Raw genomic sequence first — 27,187 nt, forward strand, 5'->3', positions numbered from 1 at the left:
GAGACCTGGCTAGTGTGGTCTTATTTTGCTGACAGCGAATAAAGGTCTGTTGTTTGATTCAACTGACTGGCTTTGAATTATCCGGCTAACCTCCACACCTCATGCCCGCTGGACCTGCTGACAAAAGTTGTATCCAAGATGGCCGACTTCTAAATGGCCACCATAGTCACCACCCATCTTGAGGAGTTTGCCCCCTCACATATACTAATGTGCCACAATCAGGACTTTAACATCACCAACCATTCCCATGTTATTACGGTGTATCCATATAAATGGCCCACCCTGTACTTCAAATAACTCACGCTATACCTTGTATTTCCTTCCCTGTAAAATATTTAGGCACAACATACATTGAAATTCAAATAAAATGCATAAATAAATAAAATAAAATAAAATAACTAAAGTCTGTTTAATTATAGGGGAATAATGCCCTTACTGTCAGGTCAAATTATAAAGTGTCACCCAGGATTTCGCAAACTCGCAGGTGACCTCTCAATAGATACGGCCACATTTTAAACCCCCTAGTCTGTGACTGCTCTGTAACGCTACATGGTCAGAAACAGAAGCTGGTTTACTTTGGCAAAGATGCACAGAAAGAAAGTAGCCAAAAAAACTGTTTAGGTTTTTTTTTTGTCAGTGACTTTGGTGAGAAGCATTTTGAAGTAAGGTGGCAGAGCAGGTCAGCCACTAATCAGAAGGTCGGTGGTTCGATCCCAGGCTGCCTCCTGCCTGCATGCCAAATATCCTTGGGCAAGATACTAACCCCATGTTTGCCTACTGGTGGTCAGAGGGCCCGGTGGCGCCAGTGTCCGGCAGCCTCACCTCTGTCAGTGCGCCCCAGGGCAGCTGTGGCTACAATGTAGCTTGCCGTGAATGTGTGTGTGAATGGGTGAATGACTGAATGTAGTGTAAAGCGCTTTGGGGTCCTTAGGGACTGAGTAAAGCGCTATACAAATGCAGACCATTTACCATTTTACCATTTAAGGGTGGTGTTTCTCCACCTTTAATGAGGCATTGCACTGTTTACTTCAAACTCTCAATCATTTTGTCCAATGGTGCAGTTAGTTTGTGCAGATACCAACATGCTAATCAAACTTGTGGTGTGGACTAAAACAACCACATTGAAAGCCTTCGGAGTAGGTGGTCTTAGTCCGGTTACAGTTGAACTTGATCCAGTCAAGTTTCTTCTTCCTGTATTTATTTATTTTTGCTCTTCCCCATCTACTCAGTGGGCACACTTTACTTCTTTCTGTGGGAAAGGAAACTATTGTTTTTTGTTTTGTATGTTTGCATTGGGTGAATTACTGCTGCCCATGTCTTCATTTTTATTTAATTTTATTTGCACACATTAAATCCTTCATGCATTTGTGAGATCTTTGTATTCTCATCTGTCAGAGAAAGAATCACGAATGTATTCAACATTACAACACTAAATGAAAACAGAGCCATACAAAGAGAATGTGCAGCCAAGAGAAGAATAATAGCACAGAGCCCTAAATAGGTGTCAAGGTGATTACAAGGTGATTACATAAAATATTAATTTGCCTCATTTTTTTACTGCTTGCTGCACTTTCAATTAATTTAGCTGTTTAATAAACCCATCTATTAATTTATTTAACTATTTTTTTTATTCCTTTTTTTCCTCCATCTATTTATTTTTAAGGCATTTTCACTTTGCTTTCAGTGCCAAAAACTTCCAGTCAGTTTATCAGATTCCTGCAGCACTTTTACTTCCACTTTATCAAACAATGGTTTGTTCAAGTCATTGGCATTGGTTGGAAACACCAGATTATTAACTGCAGTTAATTTAATGGATGTTAATAACAGCAGTGGTTTTCTGGAAGTTACACTAAGCTCTTTTACTATTAGCTCTCTAACATCACCCTATGCTTTCATTTATTCGGGTGTCGTTGTTCCAAAATGGAAATTTGGATTCAGTTTACTCACAGACGTCAGTACAGAGGTTTTCACGGCACATGGGGAATGATTTTCGAGTGGACTTTGATTGCAGAGCAGCTTGGCCCTGCGTATTTGGGTTGGCCCTGCATAGGCGTAGCTGAGTTAGGAGAAAAAAAATGTTTTGCTGAGAAATGCAAGCACACTCATGAACAATATAATTTATAGAGAAATTTCAATTACCTGTTTTTAATTTGTTTCTCTCAAATGTTTTTTCAAATCTAAGGGTAAGATGACATGAACCTACAGCCATGGACCTTCTGTTTTTCCCCCATCTACAGGGTGAACCATTTATATTATATATAATAAAATGGGAATGGTTGGTGATATTAAAGTCCTGTTTGTGGCATATTAGTATATGTGAGGGGGCAAACTCCTCAAGATGGGTGGTGACCATGGTGGCTATTTAGAAGTCGGCCATCTTGGATACAACTTTTGTTTTTTCAATAGGAAGAGGGCCATGTGACACATCAAACTTATTGGTAATGTCACAAGAAAAACAATGGTGTGCTTGGTTTCAACGTAACTTTATTCTTTCATGAGTTATTTCTTTGTTCACAGCTATTGACATGTTGAAGAGGTTAACACATTGTATCAAAGATGGCCGACTTCTAAATGGGCACCACCCATCTTGAGGAGTTTGCCCCCTCACATATACTAATGTGCCACAAACAGGAATTTAATATCACCAACCATTCCCATTTTATTATATATAATATAAATGGCCCACCCTGTAGATGGGGAACAACAGAAGGTCCATGGCTGTACGTTCACCCTGTACATTACAGAAGTCAATAAGAATGAAAATATATTAAAAAGAAAAAAGATTGCAAGTCAGTTTTATTCCATGATGCTAGAACATGTATGTGATCTTGAGGAATTAGGCTCCCTGTGCTGCAAATATATTTGCTTTACAAACTCACTGGTTTGCAAAACACAAAACAAGTATTTATTTAACCCTTTAATGCACCCATGTATTTAAATTAGTCTTTCTGAGGTAGCATTAGCAGTAACAGTAGAAGAAGTGGATAGAAACAATAACAGCTGGATAGAGGACATCACAGTCTCTGTGTATTAAAGGCCTTACACCTAGATTACTTTTAAAACCTTCTGGTTGCAAAAAGAAGTATGAATGTATAGAAGAGAAATCAGAAAATAACCCTGTGTTGTTTTGGATTCACGACTTCTCTAATCACTTTCTTGATATGTTTGTGGTCAGAGTCACTCAATTTAAGCCATTTTGAACACAACTTGGTGTTTAGTCTGTAAATTATGGTCCCACTCAGAGTCAAAATGTAGAATAAAGCAGCTTATGCTTTAGGGTGGGCCCAAGTACAGAGTTTTCCGCTCAGATTCATGGTCATAGCAAGCTAAGATACCCCAAACATTCAGCTTGAAGCATCAAATCCAGAATATAATTCTAAAATTTGAACACAGTGGGCTGAAACGCATACTTGTTTTTAAACTATTTGGCAAGTTAAGGAAGTATAAAGAAGTAATCCATGTCTGCTTCTCAAAAAAATGTTCAAATAAATAATGAAATTCCTATTTGCGTACAGCCTGTTTCATTGCATTGTTTCGTAATCAGCCATCCATCCATTTTCTACAAAATCTAATTTATGTGTGTGCAAAAATCATTTTGGTATCTGCTAAAGGCTCAGAGGTGAGGCCCACATTTAATGTCTGAAGTTCTTATGATGAGAAGGTTGGAGAGGAGAGGAAACGTGCTTTACTTTGGTTTGAACTTTGGTTATTTGGACTTGCAGGTGAGAAGTGGAGATGAGTTTCCACCTCTTGTTCAGGCTCTACTTGGTGTGGTCTTGCACCCACTGACACAGCCTGAGGCAGTAAGTCTGTGGACTGACGGTTGAGAAGGACCGACCGGGGTGCCTCAACCTCTTCCACAAATGCTCCAGCCTCTTCTTAAAACTGTAAACTGTGAAAATGTCAATGATGCCGACAAAGTAGCGCTGCTCTGGGCCATCAATGATGTGAAGAGGATTCTTTAAGTTTGGCAGCAAACGTCGGTTTTGAGCTTGGAGGTCTTGCAGCTCAGCCTCGGTGCTCGCTGGCCCAGCATCCTTTGCACATGTTCGAGGAGAGCTGCTCCTTGATGCAGCTTGAGAGTGTGGTGTCTTTAAGCCGCTGTCTGTTTCAGATAAGGATAGGGCAGGGTCCTCGTCCATGACTGCTCCAGGAACTGTGGCTGCATTCATATGGATTGGACTGGAGCCTGGATTCACAGACCTGAAAAGAAAAGCCATACAGATGAGAATGAGTCACTGAAACGGACACCCTAATTGGCCCTTTTGTAATCCTTTCAGTCCAGTCTAGACAGATTACAACAGAGTTTAAGGCACCAAGTGAATCCAGACTGAATATACACATTGAATTCTCACGCCATTATACTCATGCATTAATTTCTGAACAACAGGTAACTGATGACTCATTTAGGGTTAAGCCTGGGGCTTGGGTTAGTGTAACAGTCACAATGGTGTGGTGTCTCTTTAAGACAACCCGTCAAGGGTTAATGTTGTCATCAGTATCACTGACTCTCTCTGTGATTCTGTGGACATGTGCTTGCACGCTTGTGCATGAGGAGGGACAGATTTTATGTTTTACCTCTCCACACACCCTTTTTTTTTGCAATGTATGGGTTGTACGAACACTGCGCGCTGTTTGTTAAGCTTTGTTAAGTTTGTTAGGCTTATATGGTTGACGAAGAGAATGTGTATTAAAGAATACGCTGTGGAATTTCCAATGCCAGCGTGAGTGTGCATTCTTTCGACCATCCTGCTAAGTGTTTTGCCGCCTCCTCTCAACCACTAAACACAACCTGACGTTACATTAGGTTACAGTCTACCATTTTTTATAATATTTATTCATATTTGAAACAGTTAAAAAGAAAATATGTTAAGAGAATATATAGTCAAAAATCTGAAAGGTAATATCTTTTGGTTTCTGAGAAATGTGCCTAAATAAAAGCAACCCAGAGCAACCCTAAAATCCCACACTGGTTACTGCTGGCCTAATGGGTGTCAAGATGGTAAAGGCAAATATTTCATCCACCACTCCTATAGAAGAATGCACTAAGGCATGTGGACATGGTTGAAACAACAGCTGGTTGAACATCAGAATGGAAAAAAGGGCTTATTAAATTGACTTGGAACTTGGTGTGGTTGGTGGTGCAAGACAGGATAGTCTGAGTCAGAAATCCTGATCTAATGGAATTTTCACACAAAATGGCAAGGTGCAGAGAGAGACAGGGAACCGAATTAAATTTGAGCATGTTGGGAAAGAGTGAAAACACAAGCGTAAAATGTAAAATGAGCAGTAGCCGGCAATGTTTTAATGATGTTGGAGACTCAAAGCTGAGCACAGAATTAATAAAATTAGGAGGTGGCTAAAGTGACACCCATTTTTATTTTTAGCCATTTTCCATTGTGGAGGACAAAAAGCTTCAAACTTCTCCAGGCCTTAAACCTCGTTTGTGTAAAAAATAAGGCTTTTATGAAAACACTGAATGATAAATTGATTCCTTGAAAAGTTTTAAGTTCAGTACTGAATATTTCTGTGAAGGTTCTCAGTCATCCAGGTCATCGTAGTCAAAGGAGCTTGCAAAGAAAAGCATCTGGACTTCTTTAAGTTACTTGAAGACGTTTCACCTCTCATCCGAGAAGCTTCTTCAGTTCTAAGGTCAAATGGTGGGGAGTCCCAGATATAAACCTAGTGGGAGTGTCCCCCCACAGAGGGACAAAAGGACCCCCTGATGATCCTCTAATCGCCTGAGCCAAGGTGTGGAACTGGGTGTGGGTCCCAATCAGCCAGAGTTTCGGGTGAGTTCATTGTGAAACCTGGCCCCACCTTATCATGCGAATTCCTGAGGTCAGGTGGCCCAGGATGTGAGTGGGCGTTAAGGCGTCTGGGAAGGGATCTCAAAACTGGATTATAGATGGCAGAGAGTTGGTGTCGTAAACCACCGCCTCTGTTCAAAGATGGTCGCTCACAGTGGACATAGATGGCTTCTTTCACTCCTCTTTCAAACCATCTGTCCTCTCTGTCCAAAATGTGAACACTGGCATCCTCGAAAGAGTGACCTTTATCCTTAAGATGCAGATGGACAGCCGAGTCTTGGGAACACCCCACACCACATCAAGAACTCCACCGACTTCACTGACAAGGTCCAGAAACTTACCCTGGATCCAGATGAAACCATGGTGTCCTTTGATGTAGTCTCTCTCTTCACGTGCATACCCACCACGGAGGCCGTGGAGACTGTCAGAAAACGACTACAAGAAGACAGCTCTTTGGAGGACAGGACCAACTTCACACCCGATCAGATTTGCACACTGTTACACCTCTGCCTCACCACTACATATTTCAAATACAACGAAGGCTTCTACAGACAAAAACATGGCTGTGCCATGGGCTCCCCCGTGTCACCTATTGTAGCCAACCTTTACATGGAGGAAGTGGAAAGGAAGGCTCTTGGCTCTTTCAAAGGAAGAGTACCCAGCCACTGGTACAGATATGTAGATGACACCTGGGTCAAAATCAAGACACAAGAAGTGGAATCCTTCACTGTGCACATTAACGCTGTGGACAAAAACATCAAGTTCACCAGGGAAGACACAAAGGACGACTGATTTCCTTTCCTGGACTGCGCTGTGCACATTGACGAGAATGGCAACCTCAACATCGAAGTTTACCGGAAGCCCACACACACGGACCAGTACCTCCTGTTTGACTCCCATCACCCTCTGGAACACAAACTTGGAGTAATTAGGACCCTACACCACCGGGCAGAACATGTTCCCTCTAAGCCTGAAGGGAAAAAGAAGGAACACACACATGTAAAGGAAGCACTCAAAACGTGCGGCTATCCTAAATGGGCGTTCTTAAAGTCAGCAAAGAGGCACAGAAAAGAAGATCAGACACCAGCGAGGGAGGATAAGAAGGACAGACGCATTGTCATCCCCTATGTAGCCAGTGTATCAGAAAAACTCAGGAGGGTTTTCTCCAAGCATGACATCCCGGTGTACTTCAGACCCAGCAACACGCTCAGACAAAAACTGGTTCACCCGAAAGACAAAACGCCAAAACACAGACTTAACAATGTGGTGTATGCCGTACAGTGCAGCGAGGAATGCCCAGACCTCTACATTGGAGAGACCAAACAGCCACTTCACAAGCGCATGGCACAACACAGAAGAGCCACCTCCACAGGACAAGACTCAGCTGTCCATCTGCATCTTAAGGATAAAGGACACTCTTTCGAGGATGCCAATGTTCACATTTTGGACAGAGAGGACAGATGGTTTGAAAGAGGAGTGAAAGAAGCCATCTATGTCCACTGTGAGCGACCATCTTTGAACAGAGGCGGTGGTTTACGACACCAACTCTCTGCCATCTATAATCCAGTTTTGAGATCCCTTCCCAGACACCTTAACGCCCACTCACATCCTGGGCCATCTGACCTCAGGAATTCGCATGATAAGGTGGGGCCAGGTTTCACAGTGAGCTCACCCGAAACTCTGGCTGATTGGGACCCACACCCAGTTCCACACCTTGGCTCAGGCGATTAGAGGATCATCAGGGGGTCCTTTTGTCCCTCTGTGGGGGGACACTCCCACTAGGTTTATATCTGGGACTCTCCACCATTTGACCTTAGAACTGAAGAAGCTTCTCGGATGAGAGGTGAAACGTCTTCAAGTAACTTAAAGAAGTCCAGACGCTTTTCTTTTCAAGCTCCTTTGAGTACTGAATATTACATAAAACTAGAAACAGTTGCATTTCCTGCGAAAATGCAGTGTGAATGCCATGTAGTGGAATCTGCTAAACAGCTGAAGAAGCAGAATTATCTGCTGAACAGAGGTGTAGAAGCTGAAGTGCTTGCTGAAGATGGCTGTATTTGAAAGGGTATACTGCAGAGTGATAAGAAAGCAGTGTGCACGTAAGCAGGGAAGATGTGCGGCAACCGCCACAGGTAGGATTCGAACCTTCGCTATGAGGTGCCGTAAGAGACATTATTACTGAAACGCTCTCACACACACACTACTGAAACACTCACACACACACACTACTGAAACGCTCTCACACACACACTACTGAAACACTCTCACACACACACACACTACTGAAACGCTCTCACACACACACACACTACTGAAACGCTCTCACACACACACACTACTGAAACGCTCTCACACACAGTACTGAAACGCTCTCACACACACTACTGAAAAACCAAGGCATTTCATTTGAACAGGAAGGCATTTCAGTTGAACAGGAAGGCGTTTCATTTGAACAGGAAGGCATTTAGTTGAACAGGAAGGCATTTCAGTTGAACAGGAAAGCATTTCATTTGAACAGGAAGGCGTTTCATTTGAACAGGAAGGCATTTAGTTGAACAGGAAGGCATTTCAGTTGAACAGGAAAGCATTTCATTTGAACAGGAAGGCATTTAGTTAAACAGGAAGGCGTTTCAGTTGAACAGGAAGGCATTTCAGTTGAACAGGAAGGCATTTAGTTGAACAGGAAGGCATTTCAGTTGAACAGGAAGGCATTTCAGTTGAACAGGAAGGCATTTAGTTGAACAGGAAGGCATTTCATTTGAACAGGAAGGCATTTAGTTAAACAGGAAGGCGTTTCAGTTGAACAGGAAGGCATTTCAGTTGAACAGGAAGTTAATTCTTGACAAGGAAACTGAAGGAAAAAGTGGTAGATTTCAAACAAACCACTACACAGATGTCTACTCAGTAACCTGCTAGTTAGGGGTGGGTTTTTATAATCGATTTATTGATTAAAATTGATTCTGGCTTGGATAACATGAAATCGATTCATTAATATCCTGAATCGATTTTTTAATATAAATTTATTTTGCCCGAAATGCCAGAATCTCAGGTGAAACCTCACAAAATTTCAACAACCACCAAACAGCTAAGACAGTAAATGAGAGCAGGAACAAGGATTCTGCACAAAGACGTAAACACACAGCGCGGACCCGCGGATCAGAATCAGTGAGATGTTGCCTTTCTCACCCGACGGCACGGACACGGTCGGGGCTGAAAGCCGACAGCTCGCTGATTCTGATCTGTCGGCGGGTCCCATTTTGTTTTCACGCTGTTTTTGCGCTGATTCTAAAGCTGTTAGTTTTATCTCTCTCCAAACAATATTGACTGAACCAGCAGCAAAAGAAGATCCAAACTGCGCTTCACATAAACATCGTCATGAATTCCCTCTGACATTCAAAATCACACGTCATGCACAGCTTCCCGTCTAAAAATCAGTTTTCTGCATTATTCGCTTGCTTGTTAAGCACAAGTCTACTGTTGGGCCGCTGTTTTTTTTTTTTTTTCGTTTTACATACTTCCGAAAAGAAAACTTAATTTCTGCCGTTCAATACTGAACAAATTTAAACTTTCTTAAATTATGAAAATGCAAAACGCTTAGCGGTGTCTCTAATAAAATCGCTGGAATGTCAGAGGTAATGTTCATATGTTGATTAATGGTTTTCTTTCATTTCTGATGTACTGCAGAATATTTTTTTATAAAATCCCAGGCCAGGAAAATCACCTTCATGTTTTTCTGTGTTTTATCTTCAGCTACTTTTACACAAAGGCATCTGCTGTGACGCTTACACCTTTGATAAAGTCTTGCGTGTGTCAGCTTCCTTTTTTTAGATACAAAAATATGTAAATGTACTGATCTGAATTATAATATTTCTGACTGTCAAAATTTCCCATAATCAAATCGAATTGAATTGAATCGAATCGAATCGAATCAAATCGAATCGAATTGAATTGAATCGAATCGAATCGAATCGTGGAACAAATCAATTCTGGACCTTAGTGAGACAGCTGCATTACTTAACAATATATTAGCCTCAGCATAAGTCAAAATTTAGAATAGCAGGAGACGGGCATTATCCAGGTTCTTTTTTTGGCATATGTGCTTTTTGTCTTTTTTAGCAAAGAAAACAATATCTTAAAATCATCAATAAAACCAGGGAGAGAAGGCTTAGCGTTCCTCCATTTAGCACAATGGATATGATATTTACTCAAAAGTATAATGATGTTAATAATGTCTGAGACACCCAATGCTAGATGATCCATACAAAAAAATTATGATGTAATTCAAATAGTGGCACATCATTAATATTTAGGGAAATCCAATTTTTTAAGTTGCACCAAATACATTGTGTGATAGGGCATAGAAAAAAAAAAAATGTTTAATTTTCATCAGTACAAAAAGAACACTGATCCACCTCAAAGCCAAATCTCTTTTTTTTTAGAAATTCTGCCACAGGATTCCATCCATCCATCCATCCATCTTCCTCCGCTTTATCCGGGGCCGGGTCGCGGGGGCAGCAGCCTAAGCAAAGAGGCCCAGACCTCCCTCTCCCCAGCCACCTCCTCCAGCTCATCCGGGGGAATACCAAGGCGCACTGGAGCGGTTCGCAGCCGAGTGTGAAGCAGCGGGAATGAGGATCAGCACCTCCAAATCTGAGGCCATGGTTCTCAGCCGGAAAAGGGTGGAGTGCCCACTCCGGGTCGGGGATGAGGTCCTGCCCCAAGTGGAGGAGTTCAAGTATCTCGGGGTCTTGTTCGCGAGTGATGGGAGAAGGGAGCCGGAGATCGACAGACGGATTGGGGCTGCAGCTGCAGTAATGCAGACGCTGCACCGGTCCGTCGTGGTGAAGAGGGAGCTGAGTGTAAAAGCGAAGCTCTCAATTTACCGGTCGATCTACGTCCCTACCCTCACCTATGGCCACGAGCTGTGGGTAGTGACCGAAAGGACGAGATCGCGGATACAAGCGGCGGAAATGAGCTTCCTCTGAAGGGTGGCTGGCATCTCCCTTAGAGATAGGGTGAGAAGTTCGGCCATCCGGGAGGGGCTCAGAGTAGAGCCGCTGCTGCTCCACATCGAAAGGAGCCAGCTGAGGTGGTTTGGGCATCTGGTAAGGATGCCCCCTGGGCGCCTCCTGGGTGAGGTGTTCCAGGCATGTCCCACCGGGAGGAGGCCCCGGGGCAGACCCAGGACACGCTGGAGAGATTATATCTCTCGGCTGGCCTGGGAACGCCTTGGTGTTCCCCCGGATGAGCTGGAGGAGGTGGCTGGGGAGAGGGAGGTCTGGGCCTCTTTGCTTAGGCTGCTGCCACAGGATTCATTTTGTTTAAAGTTTGTTTGTTTAACTTTAGGTAGAATAGGCTATTTCATAAATTTTTAGTAGGCTTTATCCAGTGTATATGAAATAACTAAATTAGAACCATGCCATGTAACCATTCTGTTGTAACTATGAAATATTTTATCTTTGAAGAAACTACTAACAAATTTCTTATTGCATTTCTATCAAACAGCTGACATTGCCCTAGCAATAAATTTGGGAGCACTGATGAGAAATTATTGTATATCATAAAAACTTTAATCAAATGAAGCAGAGGCAGTGGGATCAGTTCACAAAATTTGTTATATTCTCTTTGAGAACAGTTTAGACAATATTTTTCTGAAAAGTCTGTGTAACTTAGAATGACACCGTTATCATCCAACAAATCTGTTATGAATATAATCTCTTTGTTCAAACCAGTCAATCTTGAAATTTGATTTTTGATTAAGTGTTATTACCCTATTATTCCATAAGAATAGAATAGAATTAGAATTCAACTTTATTGTCATTGCACATGCACAGGTACAGGGCAACGAAATGCAGTTTGCATCTATCCAGAAGTGCTTTAGTGATATAGATATATTACAATATATATTAGCAATAATATAGATACGTAAGTATATTACAGAAATGGGTCTATTATGGTATGTTATAATGTACACGGTATGAAGTATGTTGTGAATATTCTATAACTATAAGTATGTACAGGCTGTAGTGAGTACAAGCTATGTACAGGCTATGAACAGGATATAAATATGAAATAAAAAAAACTATACAGAAATCTGAGATATACAGTTAGACAGAAATGTGAACTATGCAAGTTATAAACAGTTGTAGGATTAAAAATTATTGTATGTACAGAATGATTATTTACACAGAGCTATACAGTAGTGCAGTTAAGATAAGTGAGATATGTGGATAATTTCTACAGAGGCTATATAAAGTGCTAGTGGTTGTGAGTGGTGGTTCAGTCCATGTTATTATTGTGTGTTTGAGGGTACGGTTGTCCATTGTGTGTGTGTGTAGGTGGTTGTGGGTGTGTTATGTCCAGTCCATGAGTTTAGTGTGGGTCAGATGTCAGGAGGCAGAGTTCAGGAGTCTGACAAGCTGTGGGGAAGAAGCTGTACCTGGTGGTCTTAGACCGGAGGCTCCTGTAGCGCCTCCCAGAGGGCAGGAGGGTGAAGAGTCCATGTGATGGGTGACTGGGGTCTTTGATGATTTTCCCAGCCCTTTTCAGACACCGCTTCCTGTAGATGTCTTTTATGGTAGGAAGTGGTGCTCCGGCGATGCGCTGGTGAGCCTTCTTGACCAGCTTGGAGCAGTTGGTCGTCCAGATGAGATCCTCAGAGATGTGGACTCCCAGGAACTTGAAGCTGCTCACACGCTCCACAGCTCCACGCTCCTTAATGTGGATGGGTGGATGTGGGTCAGCATTCCTCCTGTAGTCCACAATAAGCTCCTTGGTCTTCTCGGTGTTAAGCAGCAGGTTGTTTCTGTCGCACCACTCAGCCAGACGATCCACCTCCTCCCTGTAGGCGGCCTCATCGTTGTCACTGATGAGGCCAATCACCATGGTGTCATCTGCAAACTTATTGATGGTGTTGGAACCATCAGCAGGTCTGCAGTCGTGGGTGAAGAGGGAGTAGAGGAAAGGGCTCATCACACAGCCTTGTGGTACACCGGTGTTCATTGTGATTGTAGATGAGCAGCGGTTATCCAGCCGGACATGTTGGGTGCGGTTGGTCAGGAAGTCCAGTAACTATTTGCAGATGAGGGAACTGATGCCCAGGTCTGTCAGTTTCCTGATGAGTTGTGAGGGGTGGATTGTATTGAATGCTGAACTGAAGTCTATAAACAGCATTCTGGCGTATGTGTTGTTGTTGTCCAGGTGTGAGAGGACAGAGTGCAGTGCGATGGAGACTGCATCCTCTGTGCTCCTGTTCTGGCGGTATGCGAATTGGTGGGGGTCCAGGGTGGGGCGGGGGGGGGGGGGGGGGGGGGGGAGACAGGATTTGAAGTGTGCTAGACCAGCTGCTCTAGGCACTTAGTGATGATGGGGGTGAGTGCTACTGGGCGGTAGTCATTGAGGCAAGATGGGTTGGAGTTTTTGGGTATCGGGACGATGGAGGTGGATTTGAAGCAGGCCAGTACCACAGCGTGGGCCAAGGACAGATTGAATATGTCTGTGAGCACTCCTGCAAGCTCCCCATAACACGCTCTGAGAACACGCCCGGGGATGCCATCAGGACCTGCAGCCTTGTGGACAATGATCCTGCTCAGCACCGCTCCTACATCGGTGGGGGAGAGAGTCAGAGGTTGGTGGTCTGGCGTCACGTCTGCTTTGGTTGTGGTTGTGGGGTTCCCTCGCTCAAAACGAGCATAAAAGTTGTTGAGCTCGTTGAGGAAGGAGACATCAGAGGATGTGGGGGAGGGTTTGGTGGTCCTGTAGTCTGTAATGGCCTGGAGTCCTTGCCACATGCATCGGGGGTTGGAGTTGGAGAAGTGTTCTTCTACCTTCTTTTTGTAATGGTGTTTGGCTTTTTTGATGCCCTTCTTTAGATTAGCCCTGGCTGTACTGTAGGCGTGTGCATCTCCTGACCTAAAGGCAGTGTTGCGGGCCTTCAGGAGGAGACGAACATCCCGGTTCATCCAAGGCTTCTGGTTGAGGTACACGGTGATCCATTTCTGGGTGGTGACACTGTCTGTGGTTTCGGAGATGTAATCCAGTACACATGAGGTGTACTGGTCCAGGTCTGTGTGGGTGAACATATTCCAGTCTGTGTTTTTAAATCTGTCCTGGAGCACTGCGTCTGTCCCCTCTGGCCACACTTTAATTGTCCTCACAGCAGGTTTCACACGTTTCACAGGTTTCATAAGGTTGAATTATGGGGAGAAGTTGTGGGTAAATCTCATTTTCCCAAAAATGCAAAGTCTGTTTTGGAAAGTTTGATATCTTTAAGGGGATTTTATTTACTGCAAAATCACATTTCAAAATATAATGTCTAATCCTGTATACTATTTTATTAAACAAGAATCATGGGATGTGGAGCTAAGTAGAGTCTGGCTGTGACAGACAAAATTTTAACCATTTAATTCTAAGGGTGCCAACCATAAATTCTAATTCTGGAGTTTTGATACCACCTTTATTGTATTCCTTCACAAGCTGATATCTTTCTATGTAATGGGTTTTATTCCTCCACAAAAATTTGAAAATAACTGTGTTAGCCTTATTAATGCTTTTAGAGGAGATATATAGAGAGTGACAAGGATAAGTCAATTTGGAGATGCATTCAGCTTTAGATAGGATGTTTCTGCCAAAAATAGCGAGGTCTCTGATTAACCAGTGGCTAAGTGATTTCTTCATCTCCATGATACAGTTAGAAATATTGGTGTCTTTTCTGCTAATTGGGTTTTTTTTAGATGTTATCATCCCTATATATTTAACTTTAGATTCAACTCTAACCAAAGCTATTGAGGAGTCAGAGCTTGTATGAATCGGGAGAAGTTCACATTTTTTGATACTGAGAAATAAACGAGAAGCTTTAGTTTTCTCTACCATGTATTTATCTTTCAAAAAAATAGATGTATCATCTGTGAATTGACTTATTTTGAAGTCTTTATTAAAAATTGATATTCCTTGTATGTCGTTAGAATTTTTGATTAATAGTGTTAACAACTGAGTTGCCAATATAAAAAGCTTAGGGGAAACAGGACATACTTGCCGAATTCCCTGTTGCACCTTGAATCCATTCCTTGATTCAAGGAAGCTAAAATATTGTTAAGTAATGCGGCTGCTTCACTTAGGCTACAAGCACAGCCGTCCCCAACCCCCAGGTCCTGGACCAGTACCGGTCTGTGAGTCGTTTGGTACCGGGTCGCAAGAGTTGAGGCTTGAGTTTGAAATTCATGGTTTTCATGGTATTTGTAGTTTTTTTATATTTATATATCTTTTACGTGGCGCAAAAAAGGTTGGGGACTGCTGTACCAGCAGGTTGCTGAGTAGACATCCTTGTAGTGTTTTGAAATATACCACTTTTTCCATCAGTTTCCTTGTCAGGAAACAACTTCCTGTTCAGCGGAAATGCCTCTGGTTTCAGTGGAGAGCGTGAGTGCATTTCAGTAGTGTGTGTAAGAGCGTTTCAGTAGAAATTTCATTAGTGTGTGTGAGAGCATTTCAGTAGTGTGTGTGAGAGCGTTTCAGTAGTGTGTGTGAGAGCGTTTCAGTTCTGTGTGTGAGAGCGTTTCAGTTGTGTGTGAGAGCGTTTCAGTTGTGTGTGTGAGAGCGTTTCAGTAGTGTGTGTGAGAGCGTTTCAGTTGTGTGTGTGAGAGCGTTTCAGTAGTGTGTGTGAGAGCGTTTCAGTTGTGTGTGTGAGAGCGTTTCAGTAGTGTGTGTGAGAGCTAAAATTTCATTAGTTTGTGTGAGAGCATTTCAGTAGTGTGTGTGAGAGCGTTTCAGTTGTGTGTGTGAGATCGTTTCAGTAGTGTGTGTGAGAGCTAAAATTTCATTAGTTTGTGTGAGAGCATTTCAGTAGTGTGTGTGAGAGCGTTTCAGTTGTGTGTGTGAGATCGTTTCAGTAGTGTGTGTGAGAGTGTTTCAGTAGTGTGTGTGAGAGCTAAAATTTCATTAGTGTGTGTGAGAGCATTTCAGTAGTGTGTGAGAGCGTTTCAGTAGTGTGTGTGAGAGCGTTTCAGTAGTGTGTGTGAAAGCGTTTCAGTAGTGTGTGTGAGAGCTAAAATTTCATTAGTGTGTGTGAGAGCATTTCAGTAGTGTGTGAGAGCATTTCAGTAGTGTGTGTGAGAGCGTTTCAGTAGTGTGTGTGAGAGCGTTTCAGTAATAATGTCCCTTACGGCACCTCATACTTCGCCACCGGGTCTCACAGCGGCTGCTCATCCCACTAAACCAAACCAGTTCTACTCCCAAGCAAAGATATGATGAGAGAAAAAATGTGCACTGTGCAGAAGCTGAATTGTGCTGAAAAGAGGTGAAGAAGCAGAACTTTGTGCTCAAAAGAAGTGAAGAAACTGAAATTTGTGCTGAAAAGAGGTGAAAAAGCTGAATGTTCAGCAAAAAAGAGATGAAGAAACTGAACATTCTACTGAAAAGAGCAGAAGAGGCTTAGATTTGTGCTGAAAAGAGGTGGGAAAAGCTGAACTGTCTGCTGAAAAGAGGTGAACTTGTTGAACGTTCTGCTAAAAAGAGATGAAGATACTGAAAATTCTGCTGAATACAGGCCAAGAAGCTAAGACTTCTGCTGAAAAGAGGTAAAAAAGCAAATGTTTCTTCTGAAAAGGTGTAAAGAAGAAGAACTTTGTGCTGAAAAAAGGTAAAAAAGCCTAGGTTTTTGCTGAAAACAGCTGAAGAATCTGGAATTTGTGCTGCAAAGGGGTGAAGAAGCTGAAATTTATGTTGAAAGGAGTTAAAAAGGTTGAACTGTTAACTGAAAAAATTGTTGCCATAAGCAGGATTTGAACCCGGGCCTCACGGCATTCACACAATAAACTATATACACAGTGTCTTTGAATGGCAGAGATGCAGAAATGTGTGCAATTAGCACATGGCTCAGTGTCTGAGTGTCTAAATGAGACACACAGTCCTGAATGTGCACTTGCAGCTATTTATAATTCAAAAACTGGGCACTGGTGCCAATTTCAGAAACTGAAAAGAAAAAACTGTGAACCTAACCCTAGCTCTAACTTTAACTGCAAATGGGCTGCTAATGACATGTTGGTTTTGATTTAACTGTAAGACATTTATGCATTCACAGTTTCTTTGGAAGCTATGCTAATTTATGTTTTTATAGTTGAGGTCTTGATATTCACCTTCACTAAAAGTTGGCTTTATCAAATCTTTTATATGGTGCTTTGTAGTCAGGGCTTAAACAGCTGCGGTAAAACACACCAAACCCTACCAGCTTTGGAAAAAATGTCAGGAGAGACTGATGACGGAGTTTCCAACAGATTTAGAAACTACTGTTGGGGCTGGTATGTAGAGATTACATACCTAATTAGTTACTAAACAATGGTTGTGAATATGGATTTGGGTTTAGGGTTGGGGCTGGTAAGGCATTTGGTTTACCACTCACATGGTAAACCAAAACGTCATGTTTCTAATGTATTTTAGGTAGAATGATTATATTTTTGATTGCTAAGTCACTAAAAAACATTTTATAAATGCAAACAAATTACCTGAAGAGCAGAGTCCACCACTGAGGACTTACAGACCACAGGTACATCAAAACCACAGAGGCCTCTGTAATCCTGTCACTTAACATACACTAAAGCTGACGTGCATTGCTGTGGAAATATAACTGCTCTTCAGTACTGTCGATTGCTGCTGTGGATTTCAGGCTACTTTTTCATTGCAGCTTTTAATTTTATCAGTGAGAGAATAACAATTATCACTTTAGTATAAGGACAGATGAAGCTGTGGGACACAACCACAAAGTAATTAACACATAAAACATCACAGAAAAGCATCAATCCTGGTAATGGTGTCAGCTATTAATGTCAGTTACGTTGCAAGTAGTGATGGGTCGTTCGCGAACGAAATGGCTCTTAGAGCCGGCTCTTTGAAGTGAACGACGCGATCCGGTTCCTTATTGGGAGCCGTGAGTTTTTTTTTTCCCTTTCTCTCACCCTCTCTCTCGCCCTTTTTCCCGCTAAACTCGCACGCGCGGCCTGTACTTTGCGCTGGGCAGAGGGGGAGGGGCGTTAGTTACACTTTCAGTAGCACAGGATCAGAGCCAGAGAGAAAGAGAGCGAGGGACAACAACATCACATTAGAAAGGTATAGTAATCATCCACTATTTTCAGTTGCAGATGATAAAGGATTCAGAAATCATGCAGGCCCATATGACAGAGAATGTGCATCTTCTTTTTGTTTTAATATTTTAATTTATATTTAATTGTATTGTGGTTTGCAGTGTTTTGTGTTGTTTCACGTTAAATTTGTTTAAAAGGAAAAAGCTGAAATTTTAAATAGTTAAAAGTTTAAAATGTAAATAGTTGTTCTTTGTATTATATGATTTATTTATTACATTTTATGTGGAGTGAATAAATAAAGTATATTTATGGTGGCCCTTAGAGACAAAGCACGTACAAACTCCAAAACACGTAAAAACTCCAAAACGCTTAAAAACTCAGACGCACTTACAAACCCCGAAGCATGTACAAACTCCAAAACACGTAAAAACTCAGAATCAAGTACAAAAGCCAACAGAAGTGCTCCAGGATGCTAGGGCGCAGTGTTGAGCTTTTGTTACCTAGTGGCTACACAAGCCAGGAAGTATCAACAACCGGATTTGGTGTGTGGTAGTAACAGGTAAATGATTTTTTTTTTAAATTATTTGAACAAATATGAGTGCTTGTCTATAAATACACAAACAATACACACATGCTTTCAATTGTGTAATTTAAGTGATCTGGGTAGCTCTGTTTTGGAAGTTCAGTTCATGCTAGAAATGTGTTTTGGAGTTTGTACGTGCTTTTTGGAGTTTGTATATGCTTTAGAGTTTGTACGTGCTTTGTCTCTAGGGGCCATATATAAACATATATAAATAAAACCACTTTTTTTACATTAGTAATTCCTTTTCTGCATAATTTTATATTATTGTTAATGATTAAATAATTAAAGCAACAAAACAACCTGAAGAGCCGGTTCGGAGCCGAAAGAGCCGGCTCTTTTTAATGAGCCGAGCCGAAAGAGCCGGATCTCTAAAAAGAGCCGGAAATCCCATCACTAGTTGCAAGGTCTACAAAGATTCACCACAGAAGTAGTGCAGAAACCCTTGTTGACAAGCACAGAGGTAAGGCATTTAGTGTAGGTGGTCACCTGATCATTAACAAGTTCCTGTCCTGACATGCAAATCAATTTATAATGTTTATGTAATAGTTTTTTTTTCTGGCTTTTTGGTATTTTTGATATCCTGTCTCTCTCCATTAAAATTAAAGTACCATAAAAGTTAGAATTTGTTAATTTCTTTCTAAGCGACTAAAGTTATAAATTCAACCAGGAATTAAATCTAACTAACCCTTGTTTATTTTAATTACAAAAAGTTTAATTATTAGTTAGACCATTGGCTCTATATCATCATGCAAACATATGTTCAAGAGAAAAGCAACAAAGAGCTTAGAGGCATATCAGTCAGACTTTACAGGGCTAAATGAAGCAGGCTTTACAGCTTGGGGAAGAAGACCTCAGACACTGACCATGAAGGCCCATTTCTACTAATGGACATCAAAATATTTATTATAATTCTTATTAGGCACGCACATTGATTTGAGAAACCTAAATATGCAAAAATAACAACTCTAATAAACCCAAATAAATGAAATATAACAGTTAGATACATATCAAGGGGTAGCTAAATAGTTTGCATGCAATTCAAATACAAAATATTCAGTGTAAATATTTGAGCTCCACATGCAATAATATTGTTCTGTGATTCAGGGCTTGTGCTTGAATTGAAGCCAGATATCAAGCACCCGTGGGCCAAAAACAAAAAGGCAGCCATGACTCAGTGTCTGAATTTTATATTCGTCTGAAGCTGTGTCTACAGCCTGTAACTGAGCAAAACCAGTAATGACTCAGTTTTCTTCTAATTTAAAGCGGAGTGAAGAAAAAAAAAACTTAAGTGGAGGAATCCTGCAACAGGACCCTATGCAGGAAGCTTAGTCTGGGAGCCCAGCCCACTGCTCTGGATGTGAGTGAGTGATGAAGCAGCATGAGTCACACACTAATGGAAATTACAATTTCTGGCTTAGGACGAGGTGTCTGATGCTCCTGATGTTCCACTTTTATTTTAGGAATGAAAAAAAAAAAATTCGGCCAGCAAGTTGTTTTCTGATTGTTTTCTCTTATTTTGTCTGTAGTGCTCCATCTGCTGTGTTAACCTTGTTAATACAGCAGCTGGATTTTAAAAGACGTTTGATTGTTTTCGTGTTCATTTGGAGCTTTTGTTTCATACACCTTAAAGATCATAATGATGTCATGCTGTGCTTTCACTTTCTCCATGCTTGCATGTTGTCATGACTGCAGGTATTTGTTATTGTATGGATAAATCTGGTGTCAAGAGATTTATCTATATTTATTGTAATGTCAGCAAAGAAACAAACCAAACCCAGTCTGCTGGTGAGGCTCTCTGTACTTTCTGTGGTTGTTAGTTCAAAGAGCACTGGCTGAGACAGAAGTCTCAGGTTTCCTAAAACAGCGATGCAGTGCAATTCTCACGAGGCGTTACCCAACATTTTAATAGCCATGTTTAAAAAATGTTTAATTTGCGACTCACATGGCAGAAATTCTGTGCATTTAGGCACGTAAACCTTTTGAAGATTAAACCAAGCATCAGGATAGAGAATTTGAATGAGGCAGTGCCATTAGTGCCAGACCGGCTGATCTGAGAGTTTCAGAAACTGCTTAGCTGCTGAGATTTTCCCGTACAACCATATCTAGAGTTTACAGAGAATAGTCTGAGAAGAGAGAGAAAATATCAAGTGCCAGGCAGTTCTCTGGATAAACATGTCCTGTTAATGAGGCTGACAAAAGAGACCTGATAGGAAGGCAACAAAAAAAAAACCCCAAATAAACAAAAAAAAAAACCCTCTCTGAACACACATGTTGAATCTTGAAGCAGATGCAGCAGCAGGAGAGCACACCAGGTTTCATGCTTGGATAGAAAAACATTGCGTGGTTCAATGAAGTTTGATTTCTGCTGTGACATTTGGATTGAAGCTGCAGCAACTGTGTGACGTGTGATGTCAATATGGACCAAAGTCTCAGAGGAATATTTCTAACACCTTGTTGAGTCATGAAGAATTGAAGCAGTTCTGCAGCTAAGGGGAACCATTTTTTTCAATTGCACTTTTCAGTGTTTTAAAATTGCTGGAATCCTCCCAAAATTAATACGCGATCAGAACTCTCTAAATGCAACAAAAATGAAAACCAGGGTACTAAAACGTACTTTTTTGCTCTTACGATGAGCGTAGCAAAGGAGAGGCCCTGGTGGCGCTCGTCATGGTGTAGGGGCTGATGAGCCAGGAGAAGGCTGTAGTCCAACACGTTGAGCTGGCGAAGGAAGTGTGTGTCAATTTCCACCTGTCGCAGGAGCCAGGAACGCTGCTGGTCTAAACAATTAAACAACGCACAGCTCGAAAAACACAATACTGACACAAAAACTGGTATTAATTGTTACTCCAGCACATGGACATGACATTTGCAGTGAGATACTGCAGTGACAGGCCTGGAAGAAGGCCTGCTACCTTTTGAACTTATATCCAGAATACATAAATGCTCTTACCCAGAGTGATGAACTGGCCCTCGAAGTTGAGGTCTTTGAGAACCACGATGATGTGGCTTCCCTCTGGTGCAGGCTCTGTCCAGCGACTCACCTCACAGCCCTTAATGTCATACCTGACAACACAAAAAAGGCATAACTGGATGTTTTCAAAGTTCTGCTAGAGGCTTGGACCATCGAAACGTGACCCAAAAGTTCCTGGAACAAGGTTTACCTGGTATAGGTGAACCCAATCCCTGGTATATAATGCATAGAAGGCACTACAAAGTAAATGTCTAAAAAGTGCAAGCGTGAAAAAAAGTCACAAGAGAGTCACGGACAGCACCTGTCGCATCAGCATCCAAAGCCATGCAAGCACGTGCTAGTCTGTTTGTAAGAGATCGGAAGGTTTGCAGTTCCTGAGCAATAGTCAACTTCAACTTGTCGCATATGGATGCTTGTAAAGGACATCCTTCCAAGCTTACCTGGCATTGATGCGATCATCTGGATAAAACACACTTTGCATGACAATGAAGAACCTCTGGAACAGATAAATGGGAAAAAGTACTTTATAATCCTTTGTTTTACATTGTAATTCTCAACAGAACTGAACAGGCGTAAAATGTATCTGTACCTTTCGTCTTTGTGGGATTTGGATCCTGTGAACACCTAAAAACAAGCAACCAGTTACTCAATTGAGACTTTAATTTTAAGTGGGATTTATTTTAAGTGGGATGTGGGATTTGCAACATAAAACCTCTTACTCTAAAACCTACTCTACGGTTTATTGCAAATGAGAACTCGTGTCACCTGTTCAATTCAGTTTAATTCAGTTTTATTTATACAGTCCCAAATCACAACAAGGTGCTTTATTTTGTAAGGTAGACCCTACAATAATACATACAGAGAAAAACCCAACAATCATATGGATTATCCTTGCTCCCCTATGAGCAAGCACTTTAGCGACAGTGGGAACGAAAAACTTCCTTTTAACAGGAAGAAACCTCCAGCAGAACCAGGCTCAGGGAGGGGTGGCCAACTGTGGTGACCGGTTGGGGTGAGAGGAGGAAAGACATGCAGTGGAAGAGAGCCAGAGACAGGAGATAAAGACAAAACCACCATGAGATGCAAATCACAACTCTAGGTAAAACAGAAAGAGAGTCCACCAGAAATACACGTACGATAACATCCAATACTTGTGATACTTAGACATACCAGGACAGTGGTGTAGCTTCCCTATGGAGGCTGAGGTATATGATCCCTTGGTTCACCACCTTAGTCTGCCAATCCGAGGGCACTGTCCTTGTTTTTCATGTTTTGTGTTGGTGCATGGAATTGGTGTCAAGTCGCATTCATCCGAGGGATCGTTCATAAAAATGTGTTTGTCATAATCTGTTCTTCAATTATTCACTGAAGTTCTGTACTGCAGTATTATTAAAGTTTAAGTTACTCATACAAGTAAAAAGAGCCAATGTTACACGAGCAATAACACATGGATTGTTCTTCTCATTCGCCTTTCAGGGCTCCATACATTTCCCCTCTGAGCATTCAGTCTAGGTCGATCATTGAAGGCTGACATTTCTCTCAGTTTTGGTGTTTTCACTAGTTACAAAAATCGGTTTGTTTTTTTTTAAGTTTCATTTTTAATCACTTTCTCTTTTATTTTGAAATTGCTTTCATTATGTTATTTTCCAGGCACTTCTTGCTGGCTATGTTTGCATAGAAAAACGAAGTTTCTTTCATTTCTCATGAGATCCCAAAACAATAAGAAGCTAGCTGACCTCTTTTGTTAATACAAGTTACAAGCAGCACAATAATGGAAACTAGTGGGCTCAACAGATGATAAATATCGTATTTATGAAGCCAATTAATCACAAACCTAAGATAAGATACAAATTTTTAACACGTGTGCAATCAGATACATGGACAAAGGAGGATAAAATTAATATTAGAAAAATCAGAAGAGGTCAAACACATACGCTGAAAGTGACAGCTACTGCAGACAAAGCAGCACAGTGCAAGTGAAAGGAAAAGGATTCACAGGACTTTGTGTAAACTTTAAGAGCTTTGCTCCATAACACTGGAAAACAAACTTCTATATTAATAAACCTTTTTTTTAACCAGAAAAGAAGGGCAGCAAAAATCCCAGCTGTTTAAGCTGACAGTTCCAGTAATCACAATGTTCAGTAATAAAGTACTTTTCAAATTGAAGCTAACAGGGGAAAAATCAATAAAGTTGATTCTACTAATTCATATTTGTACTCATTTACATTCACTACAGACAGACTTCACACCTTCTTACTGTCTGCACACTGAAGGGATTTTACGCCCCTTGCCCCTTCTTTAATTGTTGCTGCAATTTCAACGAGGTAAAAATCAAACTGCAACAAAGAAAAATGTGTCTTTGTGAAGGTAAAAGGCTTTCGGTGGAATTTCCCCTGCAGAGTTTGTTTAACATTGCACTGAAAAAAAGGGATCATTTATCAGAAAGGTGTAGGTATGCTGCAAGTGTTTTCTGCTGTGATAGGACTATCACAGAGATATTATGCCTGTGCCAAGATACACAAAGGACGAGTGCAGGGTAAATGTCATCCAAGGTGGCATTTTATTATTTGTGTATCTTGGCACAGGTGTGAAAGTGCTGTGGTAGGCCCCAGGGCAGGTTTATTTTTGATCCCAACCCCCCCCCACACACACACACACACACACACACACGCACACACACACAGAGCTATAAACTCAAAACATTTTTTTTTATCAACTCGGGTCCCACAACCAAAAAAGAGCAAAAATAAGAGAAGCCCAATAACCACTGCTATTTATTCTATTCAGTGGAGTGTAAATGACTCACTAAATATTTGCAGAGCTAAAAATTCAATTCATAAGAAAGAATTATACACTGTATTAAAAATATTAGGTCATGACATATAGGGATGAGTATTGATAAGATTTTCACGATTCCGATTCCGTTTTCGATTCTGTTTAACGATTCAATTCTTTATCGATTCTTTTTAAAAAAGGAGAACACTAAGGTCGAATAGCTTAGAACTTTGTTTTATATCTTCTCTTTGAACAAAATAGAAATTTAGGAGTAGCATGGCCTTACAAACCCAACAGTGAGATCTTACGAGATCCACAGCCTATGGCTCTTCAATGGGGTGTCACAGGGTCCCCAGGAAAAACATTGTAAATGTAAAATAATAAAATGAATATTCTTCTGTAGCAATAACAAAGTATAACAAAAATTATTCTGTAGCAATTACACAAGAATATGCAGTAATGTCCCTGCCTACAATTAAACACATTCACTTACCGAAAATCGGGGGCATCTGCTGTGGCAAATGGGTGCAAGCCTTTTACCACAAACTTAGTCACTGCTCGGTGACATTTGTCTATCCTGGCCTGAAAGGAGACGCTACCGGTGGACTGCAGCGAGAACTGCCAGCATCTGAGCCAGACTCTGTCTGTCTCTCTCATCATGGTCACCTAAATGCACAGTAATGGCAGGTTTTGTAATAAGGCAGATCGCGCTAACATAATATGCACTGTTAGTTCATTATTTACCTGCCGAATTAACGGGAGAGGACGTGCAAACGTTACCGCTGCTGCTGGGTTGAGATTCACGAGTCCGGAGCGGAATTAAAAACACGACATTAATGTAGGGGTTATCATGTGTTTTGTGAGCAAATGCTTTTGCATATTCGTAGTGTTTCCTCCCTTAAATGAAATATCTACTTTGCAAGTTGCCCTGTTGTCATCCGTTCTCGTAAAGTATAACCAAACTTTTGAGTGTTGAGCTTAGGCGCCGTGTTTCCTGCCAGGTAAATGACGGTCCGCAACGTGGTGACGTCATTCATGGCGACTGGAATCGATAAGGGAATCGTTTGTAAAAATGCCAAACAATTCCAAGGAATTGAAACAGTGGGAACCGGTTCTGAACAAGAACCGGGTTTCGATACCCATCCCTAATGACGTAATCTCTTGAACTTGGACTCTTAAAATGTGCCAACTATACTGTAACACTGTGAACAGAAGCATCCAGTCTAATGTGGAGGTCATTTTGACCGAGCGCTGGGGATTATACCTGTGTGCCTGAGTGATGTACAGAGATATTTCTCAGTGTGTGTGTGTGTGGTACCTAAAAACTTGACCAGCAGTGAATGTGGGTATTTCCTCAGGTGCTCCATGTAGATCTTCAGGTTGCCCAGAAGGAACTTAATTTCCCTTTTGTTCTGAGTCTTTAAGAAGAAGCGTTTATCATTCCTAAAAGTTGAAAAACACAGTGTCAGTATATCTCTCTCTTATCGGGGACACATGTGGACTCAAAAAACAATATGATATTATCACAATGTTTTTTTGAGTTGAGTTGAACATCTATCAGAATTTGAAAAGAATAAGAATTTTAAAAATCTAATTCATCTAACTTTGCTTATATAATTTAAAATAATGAAATCCAAATACACGTTATGAAGGTGATGCGAGAGTCTGTAACCAACAAGAACATTTACACTATTATTTATGGTATTATCATATTGTTAATATGATAATAATGGCTGTACATCTCTCTGGAAGCTCTTAAGACGAGCTGGAAAGCTTACCAGAGGGCAGTAAAGATTGCCAAAAACTCCTATTTTTCTCACCTTATTGCTGTTAATTCACATAACCCTTGTGCTTTGTATAATACCATAAATTCTGTACTGAATACAGAGGATCATGTTCTTTTGCAGTTTTCTGAGGTTATGTGTAATAAGTTTCTTCATTTCTTTGTGGATAAGGTTGCTAGTTTCAGACCCTCTACTTTATCTTCTGTTGACCTGGCTGTGGATGTTCCCTGTTCAAATTTGCGTATTGCTTTCCAACCAATTGTTCTACCTGAACTAGAGAAGCTTGTGTTAAATGCTAAACTGCGTGGTTTTCTGAATGATATTGTTCATCCCCGTTTTCTCAAAAAGGTGTTTCCTACTGTTGGACCACATATTCTGAACACAATTAATACCAGCCTCTTGTCAGGTCAAGTACCAAGCGAGTTTAAGCATGCAGTTATTCACCCCTTACTTAAGAAGCCAGGCTCAGATATTTCAGTTATGTCAAACTTTAGACCCATCTCTAAACTTCCTTTTCTGAGTAAGATCTTGGAAAAGATTGTTTACGCTCAGCTGATGGATTATCTAAATAACTGTCAAATGTTTGAAATTTTTCTTTAAGCCTTTTCACAACACAGAGACAGCTCTCATAAAGGTCATGAACGACACTCTGGTAGCGATGGACTGTGGTAAACACGCAGTGCTTATATTACTGGATATGACTGCCGCATTCAACACAGTGGACCACGACCTGCTGATTTCTTAATTACAGCATTGTGTGGGCATTTCTGCCTTGGCTCTCCTGTGGATAAAATCATATCTCTCAAACAGAGCTACTAGTACAGAAGGCTGCGGCACGGATTTAAACTGGTAGAAGGAAATTTGAGCACATTACTCCAGTTCTGGCCTCCCTGCACTGGCTTCCAATTGAATTTGGAAGCCAAATTCATTACATATTCATTTTAAACTCCTTTTATTGGTTTTTAAATCCTTAAATGGTCTGGCACCTGCATATTTGTCTGATTTGCTGAAGCCCTATGTCCCCACTTGTTCGCTCCGGTCAGCTGAGCAGCTGTTGCTCTCAGTCCCCAAATCACGACTGAAACTGAGAGGAGACTGAGCGTTCTCTATTGTGGCTCCAAAGCTTTGGAATAATCTTCCTCTTCACATTGGGCAATTGACATCAGTGCTGGTTTTTAAATCCAGATTTT

At 41.2% G+C, this 27,187-nt stretch overlaps 1 protein-coding gene across 2 annotated transcripts in view; it reads right to left on the reverse strand.

Annotated features, from left to right (window-relative positions):
• Positions 1–2,681: 2,681 nt before the first annotated feature.
• Positions 2,682–27,187, reverse strand: part of pip5kl1 (phosphatidylinositol-4-phosphate 5-kinase-like 1) — a 53,243-nt gene continuing 28,737 nt past the window's right edge. For both annotated transcript variants that reach the window (XM_006782136.3, XM_006782135.2), the window contains 6 exons: positions 25,532–25,656; positions 22,028–22,062; positions 21,879–21,934; positions 21,418–21,530; positions 21,082–21,244; positions 2,682–4,203 (listed from right to left, as the gene is read on the reverse strand). In XM_006782136.3, the coding sequence (XP_006782199.1) occupies positions 3,762–4,203; positions 21,082–21,244; positions 21,418–21,530; positions 21,879–21,934; positions 22,028–22,062; positions 25,532–25,656 (934 nt within the window). In that variant the 3' untranslated portion in view covers positions 2,682–3,761. The remainder of the gene's footprint in view (positions 4,204–21,081; positions 21,245–21,417; positions 21,531–21,878; positions 21,935–22,027; positions 22,063–25,531; positions 25,657–27,187) is intronic.

Source organism: Neolamprologus brichardi, chromosome 7 (genome assembly GCF_056152115.1).
Source record: "Neolamprologus brichardi isolate AB-2024 chromosome 7, ASM5615211v1, whole genome shotgun sequence".
Lineage (NCBI taxonomy): Eukaryota > Metazoa > Chordata > Actinopteri > Cichliformes > Cichlidae > Neolamprologus > Neolamprologus brichardi.